Source organism: Pipra filicauda, unplaced genomic scaffold, assembly GCF_003945595.2.
Source record: "Pipra filicauda isolate LSUMZ 115617 unplaced genomic scaffold, ASM394559v2 scaffold176_size3548034_pilon, whole genome shotgun sequence".
Lineage (NCBI taxonomy): Eukaryota > Metazoa > Chordata > Aves > Passeriformes > Pipridae > Pipra > Pipra filicauda.
The window spans coordinates 3,277,349-3,304,860 of record NW_024104283.1 but is presented as its reverse complement, the minus strand read 5'-3'; the positions used below and the strand labels follow the sequence as shown (position 1 = coordinate 3,304,860).

Genomic DNA, 27,512 nt, shown 5'->3' with positions numbered 1-27,512 from the left:
GAGGGAATATAGGATGGCCAGTCGCAGGTACAAGGGTTTCTCAGGGAGGAAGGGTAAGGTCAGGCTGCAGGGCATCGCTGCACTGCCATTGATACGGTCATAGTTAGTGTTTGGCTTGGGGTCACATGCTGCTCCCAGCTGCTTGAGTTTTCCCTCCAAAAATGTGGGCAGTCATTCCCTGACAAGAGGAAGCAAGTGCCTTGGTCACAGCTTCAACTCCAGACCATAAAGAGGGGCTGGCAGAGCAGTGGGTGCACAGAGAGGGCTCTTTCAGGGGGAAGGAATGCCAGGCAGGTGGCTCCTATCTCCACCCCCCCCCGTGATACAGGAAGGGCTCAGGAAGGAGCAGCAGTGGCACTGCTAAGAGCAAGGAGCTTGGGGGATGGTTTAGATGTCCCTATGTGCACAGGCAGATCTATCAGGCATTGAGGCAGCATGTGGTGGCAGCCCATTCTCAGTTTGGAGGATGAAGAACCATGCACAAGTTGCAGCTAAGTGAAACTCCTTCTAGGGTTAAACTAAGAAAATGAGCCTGGAGATCAGGAAGAGCTTCTGGGTAGGGAGATGCACTGAGTGTGGGGTCAGGAAAGCGGTGTGGGCTGGGGCGCGCAGCTGTGTACAGTGGGCGCACCAGGGACTGCTGCTGCAGAGCCTGGCACTGTGCCGATGAAGCGGCTGGTGTGGCTTAGCAGGGCTCTTGGAACCCCACTGCACCATGCCAGCAGTGCCAGCACTACTCGGCTTTCAGGAACTGTGAGAATACAGAAGCGTTTCAGCTCTTAGGAAAAGCGAGTTTCTGCTCCTTAAGAGTGTAGAGAGAAAAGTGGAAGTGCCTTGAAGTCTAACCTAAAAGAAAGAACCAGACGAGAAATCCTTTTTTTTTTTTTTTTGTTCTTTATATAGTTCTTGCACCCATCATGTGATTGTCTCCAGTACTCTGAATCACAATTGTTTTAACATTCGGCATTGACAGTAAGAGATCGAGGGCTGAAAGCAAAGGATGACTTTCCCGGCGAGGCACATCGTTTAGGAATCATACCGGGTTTCCCCTACAGTAACTTATCTGCGGGGCTCAGGCAGAAGCAGCCTGATTTCCCACGAGAGAGGGAGCGAGCTGCACGCAGGCATTTCCAGAGGGTTTTGAGCTTTAAAGTGTCACTCCCCCAGAGAGGCTCTCGCACCGCTGCCGCCACGTTGTGCCGTGCATGCCTCTTCCACTTCCTGCTGCAGAGCCAGTTCTGCCGCTTACCTGGGAGAGGCAGGGAGGGTGTCGTAAAAGGAGGAAAAAAATCACCCAGCCGGCTGAGGAAGGAGACCCGGGCACGCCCGGAGAGCGGCGGGGAGCGCAGGAGGCAACGCCAGCCCTCCCGCTTTCCTCGGTCAGCTCAGAGCGAACTTCCCTGGCCCGCAAGGTAAGAAGTGTCAGCGATGCTTTCTCGGCTCCTGTTTGTAATTAGCTGCTGACCCACTTGTGGCTCTAAGTGGGGCTTTTTTCCCCTCAAATTGCTGTCTCGCTCGCTTTCTCCCCCTCTCTCCTGTAATGATAGCCTGGGCTTCACAGATGGTTACAACATGTTTCAGCCATTTCGCTGCAGTTTGTTTGGATTTTTTGGGTTTTTGTTTTGTTTTTTTTTTTTTTTTTAATCAGGAGGGGTTTGGGGTAAACACTGGGAACGGACACGCCTGGTGTCGAAATGTTGTCCTGCCTATTTACGTAGTTGCCTGGCAATGCCTGGCAGCCAGGCCTGATCCCGCTCCCGCCCTGCACGGCTCTGCAAGCTTAAGGTGGTTTGTTGGCCGAGGCTTCTCCTCCCCTCCCTTTCCCTCCTTTCCCCTCCCTTCTCTCCTCTCTCCTCTCTGCTGCCTTGGGGCCGCATAGGATAGGTCCATGAACCTGGTGAGGGAGAGCTGACTGGAAGGCATGGAGAAAACAGGATCACAGATCCCTTTTGCATTGTCCTCCATAGCATTGGTATTGAAACAGTGGGAGCAAGGTGGTAGTATTTATTCTTAATTAGATAAAATCAGCCATATAAAACCCATTCACCCAGTAACTAATTGTTTCAGGATACAGGTTTTGTAGGGTTGCCATTGACTGGGCAACAAGAACAGCACATCTGGGCTTACTGGTCCTTGACCACCACCACTGCCCACCAGATCAGAAATTCCCATTTCCTGCAAGCCCTGGGTGGGTTCAAGGCCTGAACTGGTCACATCGGTGCCATTGCAGGCAGGCGTCAATGCCCCACCATGACTAGATAGGCCTGTGAACCCCACAGCTGGTGATGCCAAAGACAGGGGTGCGAGGGGCACAGGCGGCAGGGCTGGTGCTGGCGAGCATCTGCCAATGGAGCTGCTGCCTGCAATGCCTCTAATGCCTCTGAGGCTGGGCTTGCCCCTGCTGAGTGCTGGCAATGTATTGAAGCATGCTGGGGTTTTTGTATTTTTTTTTTTATTCAGTTGGGTTTTCTTTCTGTCTTTCTAAGGCAGGAAACAAGGCACATGCAATTATGCTGTTCATGTCTGTCAGTGCCCCTCACTCCCAGCCGTGGCTTTTGAAGTTTGGCAGAGGGTACATGTCTGAAAGATACACATTCTGCATGTTTCATGACAACAAGTGAGTGAGGCTGTCCTCACTGAGGACAGCTGAGGGAGAAAGTCAGGTCTCCCAGGCTTCTCTGCAGCCTCCCACCGCCCACGCACCCCTCATCCCTCGAACTGCAGAACAGGGAGAGTGGTTGGGGATGCAAAAGACATCAGCCCCATGAAATACTGGAGGTTCTTCCTTATTAGGAACCAGAATCCTCTATGTGAGGCATGAAGCTATAGGAAAGCAGGCTGAGGGCATTTATCCCTCTCGTGGTGGTCCCTCCATCCCACCCCATTCAACCAGCTCCAGGTTTTATGACAGGATTTTTAGATGTGCCAGGGCCATGGGATATCCCCCGTTGGGGTTTATTCAGTGCTTATGGGAGTTTTATCACCAATGGGTGGGAAATAACCTCTGGAAAACAAGCACATTTTAGGCCCTCGATGCCTAAAAATCTGGTCTAGGAATGTGACACACTGCCTTAGTCCTTGCTGTATAGGTACCCAAGGGAGAGGGTAAGCGTCTGTGATGACAGCAGCCAAAATTTTTCATGGTGAAGTGTGAAACTCTGGAGCTTGGATTTCTTTGGCAGTGTTTATTTAGGTTATAGACCCAAGAGAGTTCCCACATTTGCACTTTCTCTTCCTAAAAGGATTTCTCTCTGAGATTTTTTTGAGGAAAGTTGCGTCTAGTGCTTCTGTAGAGAAAGCTGCACTTAGAGCAAGTGTACTTAGACACTTATGCTTACCTAACCCCACAGCAACAGCATTCATTGCAGTCTCAATGTGTGCATCTTTACAGCAGCTTGCAAATTCTGCATCCGCTTACTCCCATCCTGCAGATGGATATCAGTGGCACCAGGGAGATTAAAGGATTCAACCAAAGTATGCAGGAATTACTTGGAAATCAAGAAATTTCTGTCTATCCCCACCCCTTGTGATCTCAACTTTGCCTTAATCTCTACCCATGCCATTTCAGAAATGCCATGACTAGTGAATAAAAAACCCCGTCCTTGTGTGTTGTGCACCAAGGAAGGTGAGGTTTCTTTCTCATCTTAATATTTTCTGTTTTAACAAGGTAGACAAATATAACTTTGATCAAAAGAGCAAAGGTATTGTCTCCCTTTCCAGAAGCAACAGGGAGCACTGCCATGCTCAAGTTGCAGAATCTCTCTTCTGTTTCTTCATGACAGAAGGTTTCTAATCAAAAGCAGATAGATGGTTAGTGTGTGTTTTGGGACAGCACATCCTGACAAGTCTTTGTGCTGGGAAACAGATGAAATACCTGATGGATTTTGCAATCAGCTGCAAGAAAACAGCACAGATGAGTCTGAGCCCAACACCCTTCCCGGCCCCTGGCCAGCCCCTTGCCTCCATTGGACAATTTTTATGGGAGTTTGGCCATTGCTTCGAATTTGGGTACTCTACTTACCTACAGAAGAATTTGCTCCCCTTCATTTATCTCTCCCTACAGCTTCTGAGGAGTGGCCACGGCCAGCAGCAGCAGGCTGTGAGCAGGAGGGCTGGGCGGCCTTTCCTGTCTTCCTGGCAGGAGTAGTGAAAGAACCTCTCTAGGTGTGGGAAGCCTCACAAGGGAGCTGGGATGGGCTTCATCCCAGGAGCTTGAGTCACTGAACACCCACCCACAAAGGTTATTTGCTGAGTTAATGCATGGTGCAGAAATGGGTGTATCAGCAGAGGAAGGAAAAGAAGGAAAAAGGGTTGTTTAAGGAGCTCCCTTGACGTTTTTTTGCAGCAGTACAGGTCTGGATACTCTGTCCCTTTAGGAAGGGCCTCTTCACTTCATTAAAAGCAGAAATATATGCAACAGCTCCAGCTGGTTATCAGTAATCTCCTGAATAGTCATAGGTGCGGGGGGGATATTAAATTCTTTAAGCTTTCTGGCAATATCATGATCTGACTTGAAGCTGCAGCGTGTTTAGAAATGAGATTGGGCGCGATCTACTCTCTCCAGCAGTCTCTGTGCCAGAAAAGGGATCAGGCTACAGGTTTCTGAGGGTATTTCAATATGCTGAAGCATTCCTCTACCCTAGTTCTTCAACACGGGAGACCTAAGTGAGTAATTTTTCTGTCCTGTGCATAACTATATTTACAGGATAAGCTAACTAGAAAAGTCAAATGAAACTCAGCAGCAGAAGGCAACCTAAAATACAGGGATAATGGGCTTGGTGTCGGGTCTTTTTCTGAAAGCCAAGGATCTTCAGCTGAGCAGAAACAACACCCTGAAGTACTGCTGTTGGAGGAGGATGTTTTTGAATCATGTGTTACATTTCCAGCAGTGTGAGGATTTCTCTTGGGAATTCCCATCCACATACCATTGCCAGCATTGCTCAAAAAGTGTTCAGCATGTCCTGGGGTTGATTTATCCTTGGGACTATCTCTCCAGACAGAGCTCTGCTGTTGTAACAGCTTCTCTCTCCAACCAGAGCTACTAAGGGAGGAGGAGGATGAAGTCACATTTCCCCCTTTTTTAATGCCAAAGCCCTCACCCCTTTGGTGCCTCCTTCCTTGGCCCTGTGGGAGCAGGGGCTGTGCGTGGGTGTCAAAGCTCAGCTATCCTGCATCAGGGTCTAAGCAAAAACCTGTCTAAAAAAACTAGAAGTTTTTGCAGGTAAAAAAACAAGTGATGGAATGTCTTTTCTGTCTGACTAAATTATTTTACTCATATATTTGAAGTAATTTTTTTAGCTTATGTTACACAGGAAGGAAATAAGGCTCTCATTTAAATATTAGGTCGATTTGGGAGATAAAGAGGCGTTTATCCTTCCAGAGATTAAACTAATAGGAAAGACATTTTTAAACTATTCTGAAGAAAGACATTTTAAGAATTTTGTAGATGATCATTTGCAATAGTGTAATAAAGTCTTAATATCCCTCCTTCAAAAGGCAGAGTAAATACATTAAATAGCAAACTTGAAGAAAACAAGTTTGAATTTTCCCTGCCCATGTTGTGCCATTCATTAGAATCATGTAGCCTGTGCATGATCTGTTTTACTGATAGCCAGATGTTAGCAATGCAACTAAGAAAAAAAGACCAAAAACTTTGGAGGTTATAGCCTCCAAAGGAATTTAGTAACTTTTAAATCCCATCTGACACCCAATCCAAAACCAATTTATTTCACTAAGCTCTGGATTGAGTTCTCGGTTTCTCCACAGAAATCTGTTCTTCCTTTCATGGTGCTAAACTAAAGGCTATTGAATACAGAAGATCTGAATTCAAAGTATTTTCTAGCATTTTCATCCAGCTACTTCAGGGACCATCAAAGAAGCATTTTAGTGTATGAGATATTGCAAATTTGTTTCTGAAAAGTCTCATTTGCATGTGGCCAGTTGTGTGGCCAGTTGTCCCCAGGCCACAGCTGAGCTTGTGCTTTATGAACACCAGGGTGAATTTTGCACAAGTTTACTGGAGATGGTCAGAGGGAAAATAAGAGTTTGCAACGTGATTTGTGCCACTGGAGCGCATGTCATTCATTTTACAACCAAATGGGCAGAGATAGCCACAAGTTGAAGCATGTCTGAGCAGGCACTTCAGGGCCAGATGATCCAAGGGTCAGGTTTACAAAGCTGTTATGATGAGCAGAAGACAGATGGTTTGTAGGGTGTTTGACACCTAACCTTCATAGGCGCTTCTCTAAGCCTATCAGGGGACCACTCAGCAGCTTTACGGCTTGATTCTTGTAAATCTGACTTTGTGCAGTACTACCCTGTGAGTCACCACCACAAAGACAGTCATCATTTAAACTGCCATCTGACCAAAGGTCCCAGGCAAAGGACATTTTGCCACCTCTGCAGAGCACAGCACAAGTCCCTGTATCATGGCCCTGTGCTGATTCTGAGAGCTCAAGGTTTTCCCTTTCCCATCACATTGGTTGTGACTGTCAGAGAACCGTGACTCAGCGGGCTTGGCCAGTGTTTGTGATGTAGTGTAGAGGGAAAGGGATGCAAATCACAGGGAGAGATATGTGATGGCGGTGAGCTGACCATCAGGGTTTAAAGCCTGGTCGCTGGTATGGGAAGGAGCTGGTTTGGCACCAGACACAGCGCTCTCATGCAGGGGCTGCATCTGTGGGAGCAGCAGCGTGTGTGCTGTGTTGGTGCAACTAATAGCTGCTCTGAGGGTTTGCCTACATGGGAAAATTTACCAGCATAATTATCCCACTGTAGTTATCCCAGGATAACTTTCCCTGTGGACGTGCTTAATATAACATAGGGTATGTATGAATATATGGTAAATCTTCTACACAGATGGGTTTTAAGTTACATAGAGGAGCAATATTTACATTGCAGCCCAGCACTAAAGCACAGTTTTTCTCCTACTTTCCAGAAAATGTTACACCCAGAATTTTCTATGTCAGAGGTACTTTCAGGGGGAGGTTGTGTCATTTGATCTGATCAGCATGAATGTAAAGCCTCACTCTTGCCCTCTTAACATGGGGCACAACATTTGCTTTTACAGAACTGTTGTGAGAGCCAGGGTAAAGGCTGGGTCACTGCCTTGTACCTCTCTGTGATCCTGTTCTACTGTTTTTTATACTGTGGTCATTTAAATATGTTCTTCATTTAACCCTTCTGTTCAAGATACCGTGACTGAAGTCATTGCTTGAGTGCTTAGTCCACTCTCTTCTGATAACTCTCTTACTTGGGATTTCAGCTCCTTCAATGTGATAGAAGGTAAATGGCTGGGGAAATGATGACCACTGGGCTTATTTCTCTATACTCCATGGTAAGAGATAAAATTTGCTGGCAGGAAGCTAATCAGCACTCTATAAGAGGATGAAGATGGCTGCACTTCCTGGAGCCCACTCAGCATTTACCCATCACTGCTGCTGTCGTTCTGAGGGAGAGTGAAGCAGCACTGTCCATCATTGGGCATCACTTGTCTGGACCAAATTTACTGACAGCACTCCCAAAATGAAGTGATAACTTTGATTTGGGCCCATGTTTGGGCCCAGGTCAATTCTGAAGGAAGGGAGGAAAATTCCGAACAGTAACTAATCTCTCTAAATTGCCCTTTTATTTTCAATAATTTAAAATAACAAGAGTCATATGATAATAGGCTGGATGAAGTGGTATGATAAAATAAGCAGCCACAATTGGAAACAAGCTTTGGGGTTGAAATTACTCAGCTAGGTGTGTGGTGAAGTTTAGATCTGAGGCATCAGTATGAAGCTATTATTAGAAGGTCAGGAGTAAAATAATTGCAAGTGATTGAATTCCCTGGATTATGCCTAAACCAAACCGCCAGACCTAAGTAGTTTGATCTATTGTCAGGTGCAGAAATTACCTTTGAGACAGTCCATCTGCTTTTGCCCATCTCCAGTCTCAGCAGGAACAGTAAGTTCCAGAACTCCCATAAAAACAACTGATTTGCACAACACGATTTCCAAAACTTTAACTGGTATTTCTTTTTCAGACAGAGTTATTTTAGGATTACTGTCCATGTGAAACTGTACCATGTTCACAAGAGCCCTTTCTCTTGTTTTCCAGCCTGCTGAAAAATCCTGGCCTTGCAGTAAGGCAGCTGACTCACTTCCAGTTCAACTGCAAAACTTGGAAATGGCCTCTGTGTCAGGTTAGTCCAAATTATAACTCTGTACTAGCCACCTTTCAGCTAACCCTCTACTTTTTTGTTTTTCCAAAAGTCACCCAGACCTTTCTTGCTGTTTTCTACCATCTTTTTAAAAAATATTAAAATATAAAGAATACATACTGCTTTTCAGTACTCCAGCTCACAGTCATTGAATGATGACTGAGGATAGGCATTTGCCTCTATGGCTGCCCATCTACAGTGTTTCTTCTTTCAATTTTTCAGGGACTTTTGTGGGACGAAGCATACCAGTTGAAGTGGATGAATCCATACCATGGTCCCAGTTACCTGAACATGTCTTGGAAAAGGCTTTGCACCCTTCTGGAGAGGATATGGAGGATGAGGAGGCCCAGAGGCCATGTGTTTCTCAAACACCTCAGCCTGCGGGCGATCCATCATGCCTTTGCAGAGCAGCAGCATATCATCAGTCAGCACCGTCTGTTGAGCTGGACAGCAGCTTGTGGTCAAAATATACTGATCCTGATGGAGATGGACACTTCTGTTCCTCCAGTGAATCAATAGCAGGAGTATTTCCCTCCAAGAGGCATCTTACAGCTATGGACAAACCAGGCATGCAGCCAAGATCACAGCTTTCAGCTGACACCAGGCACAAATCCAGTAAATCAGAGCAGATCTTGTCTGATGTTCCTGAGGACTCATTGGAGGAGAGCAGCCAAAGGAGTTCGCAGTCACAACAACCCTCAGGAAACAGACACCCAGCAGAGCTGGGGACTGTGGATACAGGGTACAACTCCCAGTCGCGAGACGTAATGGGCATCAGGCACCTGGAGCCCCCCTTACCGCTGGTGTCTGTACTGAATTCCCAGGACCTCCCAGGACCACTGATCTCCAGAGAGTTTTTCGGACCTGAGCACCAGCAGTGTCCTATGTGCCAGCACTTGCCCCATCCCAATGCGCCCTTGCAAGCCCCCGGCTGCTTTGGGCACCAGTGCCCGGCAGAGCAGCACCCCCAAGGCCCATGTGAGTAGCACCGCTCACCCTGCAGGAGGTTCTCTGGGTGTATCACAGCCATCGCTCACCCAGGCAGTGTTTCCCAGTGTGGCATGCAATTATTAACCTCTTTAAACATCTATTTACAGTCCTTTTACAATTTCAGGGTTTTGAGTTATGCAGCTGGACTCTCTGATGCAAAACCTCTGAGCCAGATAAAAAGTTAAAGAGATCACGGTTACTTATAAATGCAGGCTAATGATTTTGCCTAGAAACTAGCCTTTGCTGGTCACACTGAGCATACAAAGCCTCTCCCTGCTGTTATTTCATATTCTAGTCATTTCCTTCCTCCTTGCATCAGTCATTCGGCAGCCTCCTATACTGACTCAATTCCTGTTGTTTTCATAGATTTACTTGCTCCCACTTGGATCCCCAAAGTTGAGAATTTCCTGCCAGGATCAGGATGGGAGGTTACCCTTGATCTCTGTAAATAGTATCCCTCAGTACTATGACCAAACTCACCCATGTCTTTTATTTCTATGTGAAAAGAGCATGACATCCATCATCCTCATTTTTTTCTGTTGTGAGCTGAAATGAAAGCTCATTACTTAAAATGGAGCCCTCTCAGCTTCTGCTGATTGTATCGCTGAACGCTGATGTGCCTCCATCAATATGGGTGTTTTGGCTCTTGGAGACTACACACAGTTTACAGCTTGCTATTAATTAGTATTCCTTTTCAGTCTCTGAGATTTTTATCTGTTACAAGTGAGCTTTGAACATTCAACAGCAATATAATTGTTTTAATACAATTTATATTACATTAGACTCATGAGACCCCAACCTGTTTTGGGCTGGCTTTGTAATAAAAAGCTGTAGGCTTGTGCTGATAACCCTTTATTATTTTTTTTTTAACCTTCTGTTGACTGTACAGCTGTTTAAAGAGTTTTGTCATTCCAGCAATGTGCTATAATTAGGTATATGAAAGAGAGAGGGTTTCAGAAACTCGGTTTTCAGCTCTAATTTTTTCTTTTCGTACCTTCTCCTTTCAGTTCAGCTTTCAGCAGACAAAGAGCTGGTTGCACAACACCCCTCACTATTTACATCCATTTACCTCCTCCACAAGTGGGCATCATGAGAAGTAGGACATTTAACTGAATGGGGACATTTTGTTTGAAAGCAGGAACTCTGAAAGGCTTTCTTTAGAAAAATCACTACCATTTCAACCATATCCAGAGGGCAAAAAGAGTAAAATAAACTCAGATGGCTGGAGCAGATTTGGTCAAGACCAAGAAGCTGGCAACTGTACTCCTGTTTCTCACATGCCTGGTACAGCATAAATCACCTCGACAGCTCCTTGCATTTCAGATAATTGTTGGGCAGTGGCAACCCACAACAAAGCTCTGCAGTTTGTGTGTTGCAACATGCCTCCCCTGGGGAATAGCAATTGTGCCTGGAGGCTCTAAACTGGCTCCGGACACCTGCTATTTGAGATACAAAAGCAAAACTGCTTCTGAAGTCAAATTCTCGAAACAATGCTATGTGCCCGGGGATGATTATTTCAGGTATCTCTATATGAGAGGTGTGTCGGTGTATGGGGGCATATTTCCCTGGCCACGTTGTGCTTTGAAGGGCAGTGACTTCACCATTAAAGTGCTGTGGATCAGACAGATCCAAAGGAAGCCAGTGGAACACTGGCCTTAAAACCTCTAAACCAAACTGAGTCTCCCAGATCCCTTCCATCTTCCCTAGAGCTGGTCATGAGGAATCCATGAGAAAACCATATTGATTTGTAATATTATTCTCCCAGCCCTTTTCACCCTGCCCTGTTGCAAACAGTTAAGAGGAGGAGTGGGAAAATCTAAAACAATCTCAACAAATGCAATGTTACCAACTCACAATTTCATCAGGAAAGTCTTTGTAATTATAGGGTTGGTTGGTTGGGGGTTTTTTGTTATTTGCCTCTGGAATTGGACTATTTATTCAAAGCTTTGTTTTCTTTCTTTTTTCCTCCACTTTAAAAAAAAACACGATAGTCCTCACAGCTACTAGGGAAAGGAAAGCATGACCCCAAAAAAGCTAAAAGGATTTTAAAAAAATAGTTTTTGGGGGAAAGAGCATTTGAGTACTGCAGCTTTCAGAATCAACTCTTAACACCATAATCAAGCAGTGCTAGTAAGCGCTGCCAGGCTGGACTTTGATCTGCACACAGCAGTTTGAAGGTGCATGGAGCTGCTGCCTAATGAAAACTGCAAGCAGAAAGACTGGGGGGAAAAAATTACTTTTCCCCATTTGAAAAGCAAACAGCTTACGTTGCTTTCTCTTTCAGTTTATGCCAACAGTTCCACTGTACGTTAGTTATTGAACAGCATTATGTGCTTGTGCTCAGTAACAGTGAGGGAATTTTCAGAATTACTTGAACAAAATCGTCACTTTGGGCTTCCCCTGCAGCCTCCTGGATGGCAATGGGAGCAGCAGCAAGGCCTTAAAAAGTCACTTCAGCAGAAAATTCACACAGGGTGAAGTAACAAACTAAGAGATTACTTTTTCTCTTTTCATTTACAATAATCACGGTCTGTTTAGCCTTAGTGTTGCAAACTGATTTGTTCCAGGATTTTGCATCTGCTTTCATGAGAACTTTGGGATGATTCATTTTTACAAGTTATTGCCAAAAAAAATTTAAAAAAAAACCCCAACCCCTACTGAAAAACACTGAGGCATGGTAAGTGCAGGGACAAAGCAGCCCTGAATGTTTTACTGTCAGTTGTCCCAACAGCCCAACCCAGAGCGAGGATCTGAACCACGCCAGGTTCAGATGTGAATGGAAAATAGAAAGCTTCAAACTATAAAATGTTCCTTCATCTGGCTTCTTCCAGAGTGAGATACCTGCAAATGCCTCCAAACTGCTCAGTTTCCTGAGACATGAAGGAGGACGTGCCTGGAAAGGAATAAACACAAACTGAGGCAAAAATGTGTTGGCTGAAATGATAGTTGCTGCCTTTATTTTCTCACCCTCCCAGATGGCAGAGCTCCTTACCAACATTTTGTACAGACATCGCAACCACTTCCTCCTGTTCCTGGACCTTGCATGAGAGTTATCCGCCCAGCCCAGCAAGTCATCCCAAATTACTCAAACCTTCGTGCTCCCAAGGGCACTGGAGACCGACCACCACCCCAGAGGACATGCTCCTCCCCTGGTCCTCCTCGATTCCCGTAAGTATGCCTGGGAGCTTTGGGGGTTGGGGAATCTGGAAGCTCCAACCAGAAATTCTGAATCCTTGTACTGTGAGTGTGCCCGGGCTGCAGGGGGGCATGTGAGATGCTGGGTCGTTTTCTTTATTTGCTATTGTACACCCAATGGGGGCCTGACCTTACCTTAGAGAACTTCAAAGCCAGATACCTGATATGTTGTTACAGCACACCCTGAAATGCACACATTAAGAAAGATAAATGCTTGAAGGTTAAAGGGATGAAGGGTTGAAAAATATCTCAGTTGAAACCTTAGAGCTCTCCTGCTCAAGGGCAAAGGTCAATTTGGTGGCTCATTGTGGTCTTCAGCTTTGCGCTCTACCAGCCTGGGACAACTCAGTCATTGGCTTCCAGTGATTTTCTTCTCTCTTCTGTAGCGCAGAGAAAAAGGGAGAAAACCTCATCAATTGCTGATATATCTCTACACTGCAGTTTGCAGCCTTTTCTATGATTTTTCATGTAGTAGTATAACACCACACATCTGGCACTTTTCATCCAGGGGTTTTTGATTGGTTTTCAAATATTAATTTACCAGGCCTCATATTCTTATATGTACATCATTAGCAGATGGGAAACCTATCCATGCAGGATTTTTTACCTCCAGACTCTGTTACCTAAAAACAAATTGAAGCTTCAGGTACTGAGGATATTTGAAATCAGACCGTTTTTATTTAAGTGCCACAATACTTTTAGTGGTGTTAAACTTACAGGCATCTGTGCTTGAAAATGTCCACTTATGTGACATGGTCTTGGCAGGAAACTGGGAGAATAGGCAGGACAAAAGAGGGCAGATGACTGAAATATTGCTCTGCTCTGGCCTGTGAAAAGTTAGGGGCTGTGACAGAAAAGTGACAGCAAGATAAGGCAATTCTCTTTGCAGCAGAGAGAATTGCACTAAAGAGTTTGTACGGAAATGTAAAAATGTCGGGGAATAGCGGGTGTCCTTTGCAGTAGTAAAATTTAAAAACAGACTCATAATTTTTGGCACATTTTTTAGATAAAGTGAAGTTAGGGGAAGATCTGTAAATTAGCCACAGGGTAGGTTTTTTGTGGCCATTGTTGAGGTGCGTTTTGCTTTTATATGCTAAAAGAGATGCAGAATATGCGGAGTCTGTCCTGTGGCTGCGTGACTGGTGTTTGCAAGCTGATTCCCGGAACAGCAGTTATATGTTGGTAATATTTGCCTATAGAGTATTTTGTAACAGAAAACATCTGCACCGAAATGAATAAACCAAATCTTAATGTGACAACAGAAAACATGCTGTGACCAGCCTGTCATCATTCATTTAAGGAAGGCTAAGAAAAAAAGAGAGTGGTCTTGACTGACTAAACATCACAGCTCTGTGGGGAAAAGCTCTCAGAGAAACCTAATGCTCATCCAACAGATTCAACCCAGCAGATTTCCAGCACACCTCACATAAAAATCTCTTAAACTGTGAAGCCAAAGCGTCACAAGACAGGAACTGCTAAGCTTCCAAAAACATACCTTTCTATCTGTTCACTACAATGAAGATGTTAGGCAAGATTATTGCACGTCTGGATCTCCAGTCCGTGACATGAGAAAGCCTTTTGGGTTTGCCATTCCTGGTCAAGAAATTAACTTTGTATCCTTTAGGAAAACTTTGTGTTTGTCCAGAACTGGAGACCCTCCAGAGCTGGAGGTGGAGTGCCCTTGTAGCCCCATTTTTCCCAATTCCCACCTTGCTCTGTGCCTCCTGTGCTGCACAGGATGTCATGAGAGCATGTGAGGTGCCATGAAGCACCCCTTAGATAATGGGAAGAGGTTACCCAAGGGCCACCCTGCTCCCATACACACATAACAACATCCACACCGCACTATTTCTCGCTCAGAAATGGCCTTTGCTTCTGCTAATTGCAAGATGAACAGCTTTCAGCTATGATGTGACTTACTTCCTGTGACTGATGTTGCTTCAGCAATAAACTGCTTCTTGAGGTAGACTGCCACCAAAGTATCCATTCAAAAGACGCTGTAATGACTTAGTACCTATGCTGAATCAAGCATCTCTACAAGAACTTTTCCTAGCTAATACGTAGATCAAGTTCTTAATGTGTTATTAAAAGAATAAAAAAATTCTGAAATTCTGAATTTTGCCCAAAAAGAAGTATTTTTAAAACCCCCACTTGCTTTTCTTTGTAGAAACCAGCTATACAACCAGCTACCTAATGGTCAGATGCCACCCAAGGCATGTGGCCCGGATGAAGCATGCGGTTGTCCTTCTGACAATTTTCCATCTCCAGCTGCTGTCCCAAGACCTCTCAGTAACCCTGCAGCCAAGGGAACTCTCAGAACCAGCAATTTGCCGGAGGAGTTGCGTAAGTGGTTGGTTAGCAAATTTGTTCTATGCAAGATTTTACAGCGCAGACTAACAGTTTTAGGTGGGAAAGCTCCAGAAGAGGGAAGGGAGCAGGAAATGGCAGGGGGAATGACACTGACACAAAGACAACAAGAAAAGAGTGAGTGTCATCACATCTCTAGGGCGTGTCTGTGTTCTGTGGGATGGAATTATCCCCTTGAATCCTGAAAATGTAATTGTCATTAATTGCTTGTTATTTTGTTTACAAAAAGTAAACACTGTTTAGGTTGTTTTCATGACTCTTTGCTAAACAGGATGTGCCTCTGAGGCAGGAGGGGCTGAAGCTTACAGTAAAAGCCTAATAACAAACAAAGTTCTAGGGATAAAGCATTGCTGCCTGTCTCAAATGAGACAAATATGTTGAGCCTTGAACCCAGTTTCTCCCTGACCTGGTGAATGGAGAAGACTTTGGGTCAGGAACCCATGCTGAGGGCAGCAGAGATTCTGGCTGAGGTGCTTTTATTGCCACCAGCCCCACAAACACATTCACCTTCAACTCATACAAGAAAGTCAGGTTTCAGAAAAATGAGTTCCTTCTTAATGCCAAGGTGGCTAGTAGGTGAGAGGTACCATTGCTAAGAATACCCTCCACATCTCTCCTGAGGTTTTGATTCTTCCTTTTGTCTTCATTTTGCACATCACCTTTCTACTCCAGAGAGTGGCATCTCTCTGGCCTGTAGGAGTGAGTTACAATACCGGGTGCCACTCTTGGATTTACCCTACTTTATCAGTTAGATGGAGGAATTACTGGATAAAATAGTGTCATTTGTGGCACGTGCTCAGCTGGGTTAGATTAGCCAGCTGGTTTACCCTGGTGCAAATCCATGATTCTTTAGTTGGTACAGAAACCCCTTCCACAAGGGCAAGGACAGCTGAAGGCCTTGTTGTCATCAGCTATGCATCCTGCCTGCCGAGGGGGTTAATGCTGCTCCAAGGTGAGGCAGTGTGGCATAAGGGCCCCTCCAGCTCCATATCAGATCAGTGGAGTCTGGGGGAAAGTTGTGCTGGTTGCAGCCGGTGCAGGCAGCGGGAGCTCTGGGTGAGAGCCCAGCCTCACTTATGCCAAAGGGATGGGGAAAAGCAGTTCTGGCCGCAGGGCACAGTGAGCAGCAGTGATGTTACCCTCTGCAGCTTGCCAGCAACAAGGCAGTAGGACCTCAAATCTACAGCAAGGTTCTGTACAGGGGGCAGATTTCAACACCAAGGCACTGCACTACCCCACATGCATTTTGTAAATAATCCTAAGAAACCGAAGTGGGCAGAACCTGCAGTTCTGGAACAGCAGGAAAGGGAGGGCTGTGACAGTCTCACCCTCTGAGTGGTATATTTAAATGTGTTTCATATTCATATGGACTCTCTCTCCCAGGCAAGGTCTTTATAACCTATTCAGTGGACACAGCAGTGGAGGTTATGAAATTTGTGAACTTCCTGTCTGTAAATGGATTTCAAACTGCTGTAAGTATTCCTTCCGGAGAAAATTAATTTCAACCAGGGAAGAAAAGAAACATTTTTTTAAAAAGCAGAGGCTATCCATTTGAATGTTTTTCTGTTTATCATCACATTCTGTAGGTTAAAGAAGATACACAGAATGAACTAGCCTTGGCTTTGCAAGTTGTAACTTAAATTATTTGCCTTTTTCTTGATTCATATTTTAACTGAATTTTATGCTTTGAAATGTGCTTTAAAAATGACCCTGGAAAATCTCATTTAGTGCCACCAGATACCAGATGGGCAATTGTATGAGGTTTTGTGAGCTGTTCCATTAAGATTGTCTCATATTTGATCTGTAATATCAATATTAAAAAAGGTCAATTTTCATGTTCCTCCCATCCCAGCTTTTTTTTCTGTGATGCTATTACATTGTTAGTTCTTCAGACGTGAATACCTTTCTGCTAAAAAATTATCTAAAATGAAATGAAACAGCCCATCTCATGGTTTCATTTGTTTTGTTATACTTTTAAAAGGGATTCTAAAAATCATTGGCCTGAAAAGGTCTGTGTCCCACTGTCTAATCCCATAAGCCATTCAAATTTTTACTGAACTTCTCATGAGTTTGCTTCGACACAGCAGCTCTCCCTAAGGGATCTATCCACAGAGGCTCTAGGATTCAGTGTTCATCAAAATCTTGATTCGTATTTTCTTATTTCAGGAGTATATGCTATCTGACCCCTCAACCTTCACTCTTTGGCTCCAATTCAGGAAACCATTTAAGCAAGTGACTGTCATTAAACTGAATGAGACTTGGTGGGGGGCTTTGCACACACTTATTTATTTTCATGAATCAAAGATTTTTTTTTCCAGAGACCGCAATTATACTTCTCTCCAGCAGTTCTGTACTATGACCAATTCGTAAGAAAGCTTTGGGCACCATAGAGTTACAGAGTAGAAGGCTCATTAATTTGCTGCATGGGCAAACTCATGGACCCTGCTGCAGAATAATAAATACAGCAAAATGGCCCCAATGCAAAGAAACAAATATGCTTTCTATGTACAAAAAGGGAAAAAGAAAGATTTAAGAGCAGAACATGACTCATCTATCAAAACTTGGAGAAGTTAATACTTCCTCCATTGGTCACAGTCACTGATTTCTGGTTTCTGAGTTTACTGGGTGTGCAGAGAAGCGAGCAGTGTTGGTCATATTCAGTCTATGAAGTCCTCCACTGCTCTGCTGTCGCTGAAGTCTGGGTTACTGCATCCAGTATCAGTGACCTGGCTGACTTCCACCACACACCCTAAACATTTAGTTCAATATGAAGCTAAAACTTCACACTCGGTATACCCTTGCAGCCAGAAGATAGTGGGCGATTGCAGCTATACAGATAGAGAAAGTGGGCAGCCAGCCATCCTCATGAGATGTTTAGAGTGGCAAAAAAAGCCACTTTGCAAACATCACATATCTAATGTTCACCAGCATTGTTTTTTTCTTGTTCCATCACGTGAAAAAATGATTGGGAGCTGGGAGCTGGCAGGGCAGGGCAGCCAAAGGCCGACTGAGCAGGAGCCCAGCAGTGTGCCTACAGCAGCCCCTCTGTGCCTGACTGGTGCCCATCCAGCTCCACTCTGAACTGCAGGGAAAGGGGAGAAGTTGTGCATGTACACATTTCTTTCCTAAGGGAATCGGGCATGCATGTTAGAAACTAGAGAAAAGAGTAGGTGCCATATCAGTGCCATCAAATGGAAGGAAAGGTGAGAGGATGTTCACCATGGACTTTCATTCTCTTGCAGATTGATATCTTTGAAGACACGGTACGAGGTATTGACATCATTAAGTGGATGGAGCGCTACCTAGGTGATGTATGTAAGGGCAATTTAACCTTGTTCATAGCAGAGGTGACCTGAGGAAAATGGTTGAATTATAGCAACAGGGACAGAATCAAAATGCAAGACCCTATTGTCATCTTCCCTGCCCCTACAAAAATGGCAGAGGCCTTACAGAGAGAGCGTAGGCAAATCTCACTCACTTCTGTGTCTTATGGTCCCAAAGCTCTCTCTTTAAGAAATGAAGTGCTAATCCTGGAACTCTTGCCAAATTCCAATGCTGGCTGTTACATTCAGCCTGAAGCTGCCATTGGACAAGTTGTTCCTCCATCTCCTTTTTAAATTGTGGGGTTTAGCTATGTTTGGTTAAAGTGGTATCTGTATTTCATCCCAGGCTGCATAGTTGTGGCTAATGTTCATCCTTCTGACCTGTAGCTTTTAAATTGCTACCTAAAACACTGAAGGGTTCTTCTGGATAAACAATCCTATATGTATACTGGAAATTGGTATTCTATTGGTTGATAGATTTGTTCTCATGACTTGGTATCTATCTAAGCAGTAAAACATAGATTTATCTTGCTGCCAGTGCAGTTCCCTGCAGCAACAACTTCCTCTGAAGTTCAATTGAGCGGTGAGTGCACATCTTTAGGATTAAGCCAAGTTGGTCACATTATACCAGCACAGCTGGACGCAAACTGGTGATTCTGTCACTTGAGACATGTAATCATGGAGTGAATTCCTTGGATTCACACCTTGCTGAGTAGCCACCAAGCCTCTGACTCACTCTGAGCAGATCTCTGTGGTTCAGGAACAGCATGGAAAAGTGGTGGGCTCTCCCTGGCCTGAGCAAGAAAGCTTAACCATCTGACAGCACTACACAGGTTTCCTGAAGATATCCATCGGGACACCTTAGCTCATGTACTCAAGACATGGTACAACTGCATGCAGAGCCAGCCTGAAGCCTCTGCCATGGAAATGCAGTCATGCCTTTTGGAGTTTCATCAGGACAAATTACGCTTGGTGTCACCATGCGTAATGGAGGTACTAAAACTAGAAGACAGCATGAATTTGCTTTTGCCAAAAACATCATTATCACTTAAAATACAAACTGGCAGATCTCCTTTAGGACTCCGGTATGGTCAATAGGAGAGACAAGTATGTGCAGAGAACAATTCCATGCCTCCACATGAGGATCTTTCTCTGACTGGCCACCCTAGAAATGTTTGGTTTCCTCCATTTACTGTAGAGGCACTTTCTAACTTCAAAACCCTTACACGTGTGAGGAGGAAGGGACTGCTTGGACACAAGCAGGGGAATGTATGCAACTGGGCATGTGTCTTTCTAACCCTCCACATCTGTAAATGCTTATATGCATGTCAGGCATGAGCAAAAGTAATTCTGGAGTATGTTAAGTCAGTGTAAAGGATAATGGCTCCTTACCGTATTTGACCCTGTGATGGGGCAAATTCTCTTGATGTAGCACAGAAGGAAGGAGTTAATTAGGTGCCGGGCTGACTGTGAGCCACAGACTTCGAAGCCTTACACAGCCTAACGTGGCTGTGTCGGGGATGAAAGACAGGCCCTAGGTAAACTCAAGTAGGAAGCTTTCATCTGCCAAGCCTCTCCACTGGCCTGCCATTAAGGAGGAGAGATGTTTCCCAGATATGAAGGATGGCCCCTCCATGGAAACCTGAGCTCCAGTGGGGGGCTGGGATTAAAGAGGTCACGGGCTGGATCCAGGCTGTCCTAGCAAGGTGGAGGAGCATTGCTTTCAGCCAACTGGGCGAGGTGGGACAGAGCTGCTAGGTACCCCTAAACCTGCCCAGGCCATCCACAACAGCCCATCTCTGCACACTTCACCACTAAGATCAGCAAGAGAAGATGTCATTTCTGCTGCTGAGAGCCCTCAGGGTAGCTTCCGTAGACCACTGCCTTTAGTGGCTTTTTGTATACAAAGCCATAGATGGCTAAGTAGATGCACTTTTACATAAGCTGTTGGAAAACATTTAGGTCTGAATTTTAAGATAAAACTTTTCTGTGTATGCACATAGACATTCTACACTGATAAAAAGTAGCTTCATATTACAGAGATTCCAAGTGTAAACTGGTAGCTGCTAATATATCTCTTGACATTTAGATTTTCTATATTACAAGATCTCGAGAAATAATGAGGCGAACGAGTGTATGAATTCTCCTGTATTTCCTGCCAGAATGAATGAGATCCTCTCATGTTTGCCAAGAACACAAAGATCACTTAAAACACAAACTGGCAGATTTCCGATCTGCTTCTACCAAACACGCTGCGTTTCCCAATTTCATAAAAGTGCTTTTCTCCCTAACAGAAGACGGTGATGATAATCATAGCAATCAGTCCAAAATACAAACAGGATGTGGAAGGGGCTGAATCCCAGCTGGACAGGGATGAACACGGCTTACATACTAAATACATCCACAGGATGGTAAGCAAGGACATGCATTTGCTGTTTTACAAAGACTCTGTCTCTTCTCAAAAGACAAATCTGTCTCCAAATGGCAGGTTCTTTGCTTTGTTTTCCCTAATCCCTGTAGTTAAACACCCCTCTTTGGAATTCATTAATCCTTCCTCTCATCAGATCAGCTCCGTATGCTCATTAACATCTGCTAAGAGGTTCAAGGGAGAAAAATCCTATTAAACGTGCTCATCTTATTTCTCCATATTCTTTATTGTTCCAGGGTTTTTTCCCTCCTTCACCTTCTTGAGCCCTTGTATAGCCCTGAGCACAGTCTTATCTAACAGTGCCTGACCTTCCTCCATATAAACAGCCTCTGTTGTTCAGCCATCCCGGAACTGAGGTATTTTTCAGGCAGCAAGGCTGACTGAAAGGTGGAATTGCAAAGCAAAGGCCAGAGGTGCAAGGGGGGATTCCTGGGAGGTGACAGAGGACCAGACACCCTCTCCGCAGCCTGTCACAGGATGGACATTTAGCCCAGAAGATGCCACAGAGCCATGAAACTGATCCTTTCTCCCTCGGTTTGCAGTGTGCTGCCTTTCTCACCCTATAACCCATCTGATTCCATAGTTTCGTCCTGCAGTCAAACTTCTCAGAAGCTGTCACCAACAGATGAGCTCTCAGCAGTATTTTGCTGTCCTTATCACCCCTGGGATGCCTGTGTCCAGGGCCATGGGGAACAGGCTGGGTCCTAGCTTGGACACAGACCTGGCCTCTGGCTGAAGTCTTTCACCCTGTTGGAGACTGAACAGGGGCCTTAGTCAAGTCAAGCTTCATCAGTTAGAGATGGATTTCGTGGGATTGCAACTGCAGCTAAACCCATATTTATTTCATACCACAGAACTAAATGCTCAAAAAAGGCTGACATCTTTCCTATATCATTTCTGTAGTAATGAAGAATCAGATTAACTGGCCAAACCAAACCAAGTCCACCAGTGATAGATCAAATCACTTAACAGAAGAGCAGGTTAAGTAAGCAACAAATATTTTTACACATAGGGTTCAGATGCATGCAAAGAAAAATTATCATGGCGTTACAATAGAACTGGCATTTTGTTCTATTCTAGATGCAGATCGAGTTTATACAGCAAGGAAGTATGAACTTCAGATTCATCCCTGTGCTTTTTCCAAACGCCAAAAAGGTAAAATACATGCATGCTTATAAACTTGTTGCATGATTAAGTACTTATTATTTTGATCACAATGCACCAGGTGAAATCTTAAAACTAAAACACTCAATTTCTTGGTTCTTAATACTCCACTAGTAATATTCCAAAGCTCCATTTTACATTAAAAGTTTATAGTTTTATGTACATACAAATAAAAACTATTTCATCCACAATATAAATCAGTGCATAAATGTATTTCTGATGATGAACGTACAATAAAACTCAAATTGCCTTTAGCATTGAAAGAATTTAAATGGGGAGAGACAATCTATCCAGGAAGCCTGCTTTTTATATTAACCCTTTTATAATTTTGTCCAGATGTAATGCCGATGAGTGAGATGGGCAAGATTTATGACTGATGTGAAGTGAGGATCTGGAAAAGGGTGTGTTGAGAATATAAAAATAAAGAGTATAATAAATATTAAAGTACTAGGCTGTTCTTGAACTTTGATGGGCCCATCAAAGGCAAACTGTAAGATTTTTTAGGACTTGCAATTTCATCTGCCCTCCTTACTTGTTTTGAAGACCCATTTGAGAATAAGAAATAAGTAATGCAACAGATTCTACCTCACTCTGAGAGAATCTCTTGAATTTTTACAAGGCCAGAAAAATTAAATGACTTCATATATAGTTGAGAAATAGCATTCTTGCCCAATCTCATGCATTGGATTCATGTTCACTTTTCATAACTAAATGCTGTGTGCACTCTTGGGTAGCTGTCATGCTACCCCCAGGTAGGTACGGCTGCACTTTGGAAAAGTGTGGAAATTTCTTTATATTTCCTTGTGTGACAAGATTTTGGAACGTCGGTCAAAATTTAAACAATGTTATCAATGATTATAGGTCTGTGAAGTCCCACTGCACTTCTGAATTTTAGTGTAATAAAATTATTTAGGCACCAATTTAAGCTCGGAAATTTGAAAATACATCCCTGGGTTTGTAAAATATGTGAGGTCCTTTGGAATGAACGGTACCTCTGGTATTTCATGTAATCCCTTCCTGAATGGTCTCAGTCTGGTACTTATCTTAAGTGTGAAAAGCTGGGAGACAGCACTGGTGGAAATTGTGCAGACCAAAGGCAGGGAACCAGTCAGCATTTTCACTCAGTCTTTGCAGCTTGATCGAGTGGAAAGGGCAGGATGGCTCCTAACCTTGGGGCTACTTAAGTGCCCACCACATGAACAGACCCTACACCCTGGTTGCAGAGAGAAGTGTCTCAGGAGGCACTGTAGCTCCCTTTGGGCTTTGAGACAGAACAATAAGTTATGTTAATTTTGGCTGAACATTATTTATCGGAAGACTATTTAGCATATAGCAGTGATTCTGTCAGACAGAGATCTATAAGGAATGTCCAGGGTTGGCTTATCCAGCTGCCTCTATCGAAGCAACAGGCTCCAGGCATCCTTTCTGCCTGTCCTCTCTTGTCCACATCACCCTTCAGTTTTTTGAGAGGTGCCTTTCTCATTACATTATGCAGATCAGAATTTTTTACTGCCATTAAGCTTTCTCCACGTATTCCTTTGCTACATCACCTACCTTCATCCAGCTAGTTAATGATAATGTAACTGAGGACGTCATGGGTGGAAGGAGAGCACTAGAGCCTGAACAAGCTGCAGTAATGAAATCCATAAGCAGTCAGAGAAAGTGAGGTACCTGAAAAAATGCCAAGTATATGTACAATTGGATGGTGTTGGTGGGCAAATTATTTCAATTTTGTCTTTTATACTGTGTTTTATATGCTCAAGTAGCAGTGGAAGAGAGCAGAAAATGGAGGTTTGGAGGTTTCATCGGGGGATGTGGCTATTAGATGAGTTAATCTCATACAAAGCACACCATAAAGCACTGCTGGTATGTGAAAATTAGTCAACCTCCAACAGGAAGAGATCTATGTGATCCAAGGAGCGTTCATTAGGAAACTGAATAATGAGGGGGCAAAAGCATAACACACAATTAAGGTAGAATTGGGATTTCCAGTTTCCCATTGTACACTGCTAAAGGAGACATGGGTCTTACTGGTTCAAGGTTTGCATCGCAGCAATCCACAGAAATATGTCTTCATCTGGCCACCTCATGACCATTAAGCCACGATTGCCCCATGCTGAAGGCTCCCTCTGGTAGAGTGGAAGCAGCTGGAGGGGTGAGATGAACAGAGTTGATGCCAGGGAAGCCAGGACATCTCAAACTACGCTCTGCTGTCATAGCCCTAAACAGTCCTGCCCTCTGCACTAATACACTCTACCCTCTTCCTACCAGTTTAATCCTCAGAGTTACAAATACTCCTTCTATGGCATAGAGAGAATTTCCTCTCAGCTTACAGATGCACAGCCAAGATAAAAGAATTTAAAGGACAGTAAACCATTTTCCCATTACTCCCACCTGTAATGACAGGTGTCATATGGCAAGGAAAAGCCCCTTTTTCTCTCTCCCTGCTCCCCTGGGTAAAAATAGCAGCTACAGTTACCCCTTTACACACCTTCATCAAGTTAAAATTACTGATTAATGTGCAGGTGCTTTTTGCACTGGCTTCATTATGGAGGATATTAAACGAAACTGCAGGAGCAGTTCTGGAAGAAAGGTGCGGAGTCTGTCTCTGGATGTATAGTGCCTCTCTCATTATATCCCCACTTACTGGTTTCTTACCTATAACATATTTCCCACACTAATTTCCATCTTAACTAATGATTTCCCATATGGACCTATATCAAATCCTTTTCTGAAGTCCAGACCAATTATATCTAATGCATTTCCTTCCTCAAAAAATTGTAGTTTCTTATCAAAGATAGAGAGAGGGCTCTTCAGTAAATGCTTTCATTGCATTTCCTTCTATAGCTCTTAACAAGATTTAGTAAAGAAACGAATTTCATGTAACAATGGTACGCACATGCATGCAAACACAGTCATCTTTTTTTCTCCCAGTAACATCTGAATCACTTGGCCAATTCCAAGCAGCTCTGTCAAAAGAGTACAATTCACAAAGACTAAAATCCATTCCTATGCAAAAAAAACCCTAGCAGGTGGAGGCAAGAAATCTTACTTGTGCTCCTAACGAAGGGAATGCTGTGGGATCTTGCCTCACAGTGAGGTGTCCACCTGGTTTAAAACCTGCACTTTAGGGAGAGCACTGACCAAAGCCTATACTTTCTTGAACACTGGAGGAAGAGGAAGGTCAGGCTTGATAGATACCTCTGCCACTCACGAAGCTGCTTGTTCAGAGGCCTAGGTGAGTTCAGACTAATAGGTGTGTAGGTGCCTGTGTGACTTACCTCTTTCTTCCTATACATAAATGCTATAGATCTAACAAAGTGGTTGCAACCATTAACACAAATCGCTCCCTGAGCAGGGAAAGCGATGCAGCTTCATTCCTACAGCTGTCCAGGCCAAGGAAGAGACATCCAATTTGAGAAGCACGATACCTGGAAAAGAAAGATTTGGACTGCAGCTAGATTGTTTGCTGGCAGGCAGGACATGTGCTGCCCATGCCAGGGCATCCCCTGGTGAGGTGCCAGAAATATGGTTCACACCAGCATCTTTTTGCTCTGTCCTCTTGAAGCCAGCTCCACTACCTTGACAGGAACTGTGCTGCTCCTAACACGAGCCACCTTGGGAAACACTGCCTGCTAAATGAGAGGTCCAGGGAGCAAGTGCTGGATGTCCTGGCTGCTTGTGTTGCTTACCTCCTTTCTCACTTTGGTTGTGTTCTAGTATCTTTAACTTCAGCTCTCCAAAAGAAATCTACATCTCATGGTGACCATGAGCTGGTTTTGCTCAAGGATCAGTCCATCTGTCAATTAATGGTATCATAATAGCCCTTCACCTCTAAACATCCAGGCTGTCCATATGGAAACCTCACAACGCTGTGGAAACATGCAAACATGAAGTCTGAGCAGGTCTCTCTCCATCAGCCTGCTGTCACTCTCTAGGGCCATTGTGGTCCTGGCTTCATTATGTTAATGGGCATTAGCCAACCCCTATGAAAGACTGCACCTTTCCCAGGGTGCAAGGAGTGGTGGAGGTTTGACCCTGCTAATCTGGAGATGCATTAGTCTCTCCTCAAGCTCAGCATTGGCCTCAACCTCCTGCTCAGGAGGTGGTCAGAGAACACCATACTTGGTGAAGGAAGGTGCAAGGGGAGGGTGAGAGGGCTACCAAGATGTGAAATGCTCCCATGGGGTCCCACTCTTTCCCTATTGATTCTCATTCCAAGGTTGAACATGTTGTGTGGATCCTTTAGCAGCTACTAAGGTGGCAGTCTTTCCCTGCACAGGACACTGAAATGTCTCCCTTCTCTTCTCAATGTTTATTTTCACAAGCCTTTCGATGCCTGTCACTGAGATGAGACTTCCTTTGAAATGTGAAATTAGCCAACATGATGGCAGAAGAGAGACAGGCAAGCTGTGAGATCACACAAAGTTCATTTATTTAGGAACCCAAATACAATTCTGAAGCCAAATTAAAGTTTCTTGTTGTTACAGGAGGTGCCTAGAACAGACAAAATGAAATCTTGCTTGGCAGGGCCTGACAGAATCTGCAAGGTTCTGGTACAGATTCAGGAGGATTTACAGGATTTAGTGTTTATTTTCCTTGTTTTTTCAGGAACATGTGCCTACCTGGCTGCAGAACACCCACATTTATAACTGGCCAAAGAATAAGAAGAACATCCTTTTGCGGTTACTGCGGGAGGAGGAATATGTTGCTCCTCCAATAGGCCCTTTACCAACACTCCAGGTTGTGCCGTTATGAACATTATAACTTAAAGTGTATGTTGAGCAGTTGCTAAAGGGTTGTTCCTGGCACGGAGCCAACGCTCTTCCAGATGGCTCTTTTTGATGACAGAAGACACTTTCTGCTAAAGGAATTGGTTGTCTTGGGTTACGCAGGCTCAGCTTGTTCTCTCCCATGTTAAACAACTATTTCCAAAGCTGATGGGGCAGAACTCTTTTCTTTAGATTTTTAAATAAGCTGCAAATGGAAAGAATGCCCAGTTTTATTTTAACATCTGTTTTTAACATATTCCTTTATTAGTCATAATAGCAAACAAATACCAGAAATAATGCTGCAATGAGAGTAAAACAAAAATTACATTCTCCTTTTTGCTCAGGGTTTCTTTAAAGATATTCCTGCCTTGTATAGCATTATCAAACCATTAATTTGTATATACACTATTAAATATTTGCCTTTTTAAGGCACCTTATATATTGTGTCTGCTTTTATTATTGCTGGGAACAAGGGAGAAATGGGTTGGATAACGCAAGTTTTCCTTAGCCTGTCTTGCATAAAGACACTTGTCTTCAATTAGAGGACTTTCAGATCTGAAATCTCTGGAGTTCCCTTTCCTTACAGCTGTGCCCTTCACACCTGCAGCGTGTTGCAGCAATAGTCCAGAACAGGAGACCTAAATGCATGACTACGTGTGTGCTGTCAGCGCCATGGAACACTGCAGTATTTTTTGTAGCAGCCCTTTAGGTTCATTAGTGCTCTTCAGCCCTTATTTAAAACAGACCATGTCAAAGGACAGTTGGCACTTGGAAAGCCATCAATTGCTAAGAGAAAGAACATTGACTCCTACAACTTGTATGCAGTATAGAACAATAAAATAATCAAAGATGGAGAGCCATGGGGTGTTGGCAACCGGGAAGGCTCAGCAACATCACGTCTGCTAAAATTTGAACATTTTTTTACAGAGCACATAACCATGACTTTGGTGAGGAGTCTTTGTTTTTTAAACAGCCTTAACCTTACTGAGGTAACAGTGGACAATTGGCTTGAAATTCTGCAGCCCTTATTCTTTAGAGCAGTCACACAATAATGTCTTGCTCTGACACCA

At 44.1% G+C, this 27,512-nt stretch overlaps 1 protein-coding gene and 1 long non-coding RNA gene across 5 annotated transcripts in view; one reads left to right on the top strand and one right to left on the bottom strand.

Annotated features, from left to right (window-relative positions):
* The first annotated feature begins 1,005 nt into the window (after positions 1-1,005).
* On the top strand, positions 1,006-26,924 carry TRAF3IP2 (TRAF3 interacting protein 2). 2 transcript variants are annotated; one of them, XM_027742115.2, is made up of 10 exons: positions 1,006-1,412; positions 8,101-8,185; positions 8,426-9,181; positions 12,169-12,361; positions 14,556-14,731; positions 16,139-16,227; positions 17,998-18,066; positions 20,373-20,489; positions 21,587-21,661; positions 26,282-26,924. In XM_027742115.2, the coding sequence occupies exons 1-10, from the start codon at positions 1,206-1,208 to the stop codon at positions 26,426-26,428; spliced, it is 1,914 nt and encodes a 637-aa protein (XP_027597916.1). In that variant the 5' UTR covers positions 1,006-1,205; the 3' UTR covers positions 26,429-26,924. The 2 variants fall into 2 exon arrangements, with proteins under 2 accessions (XP_027597916.1, XP_039235713.1); XM_039379779.1 differs by lacking the exon at positions 20,373-20,489 and having other exon boundaries at positions 26,282-26,923.
* Positions 26,082-27,512, bottom strand: part of LOC120322963 — a 33,946-nt gene continuing 32,515 nt past the window's right edge. For all 3 annotated transcript variants that reach the window (XR_005562960.1, XR_005562959.1, XR_005562958.1), the window contains one exon: positions 26,082-26,647. This is a non-coding gene — a long non-coding RNA (uncharacterized LOC120322963). The remainder of the gene's footprint in view (positions 26,648-27,512) is intronic.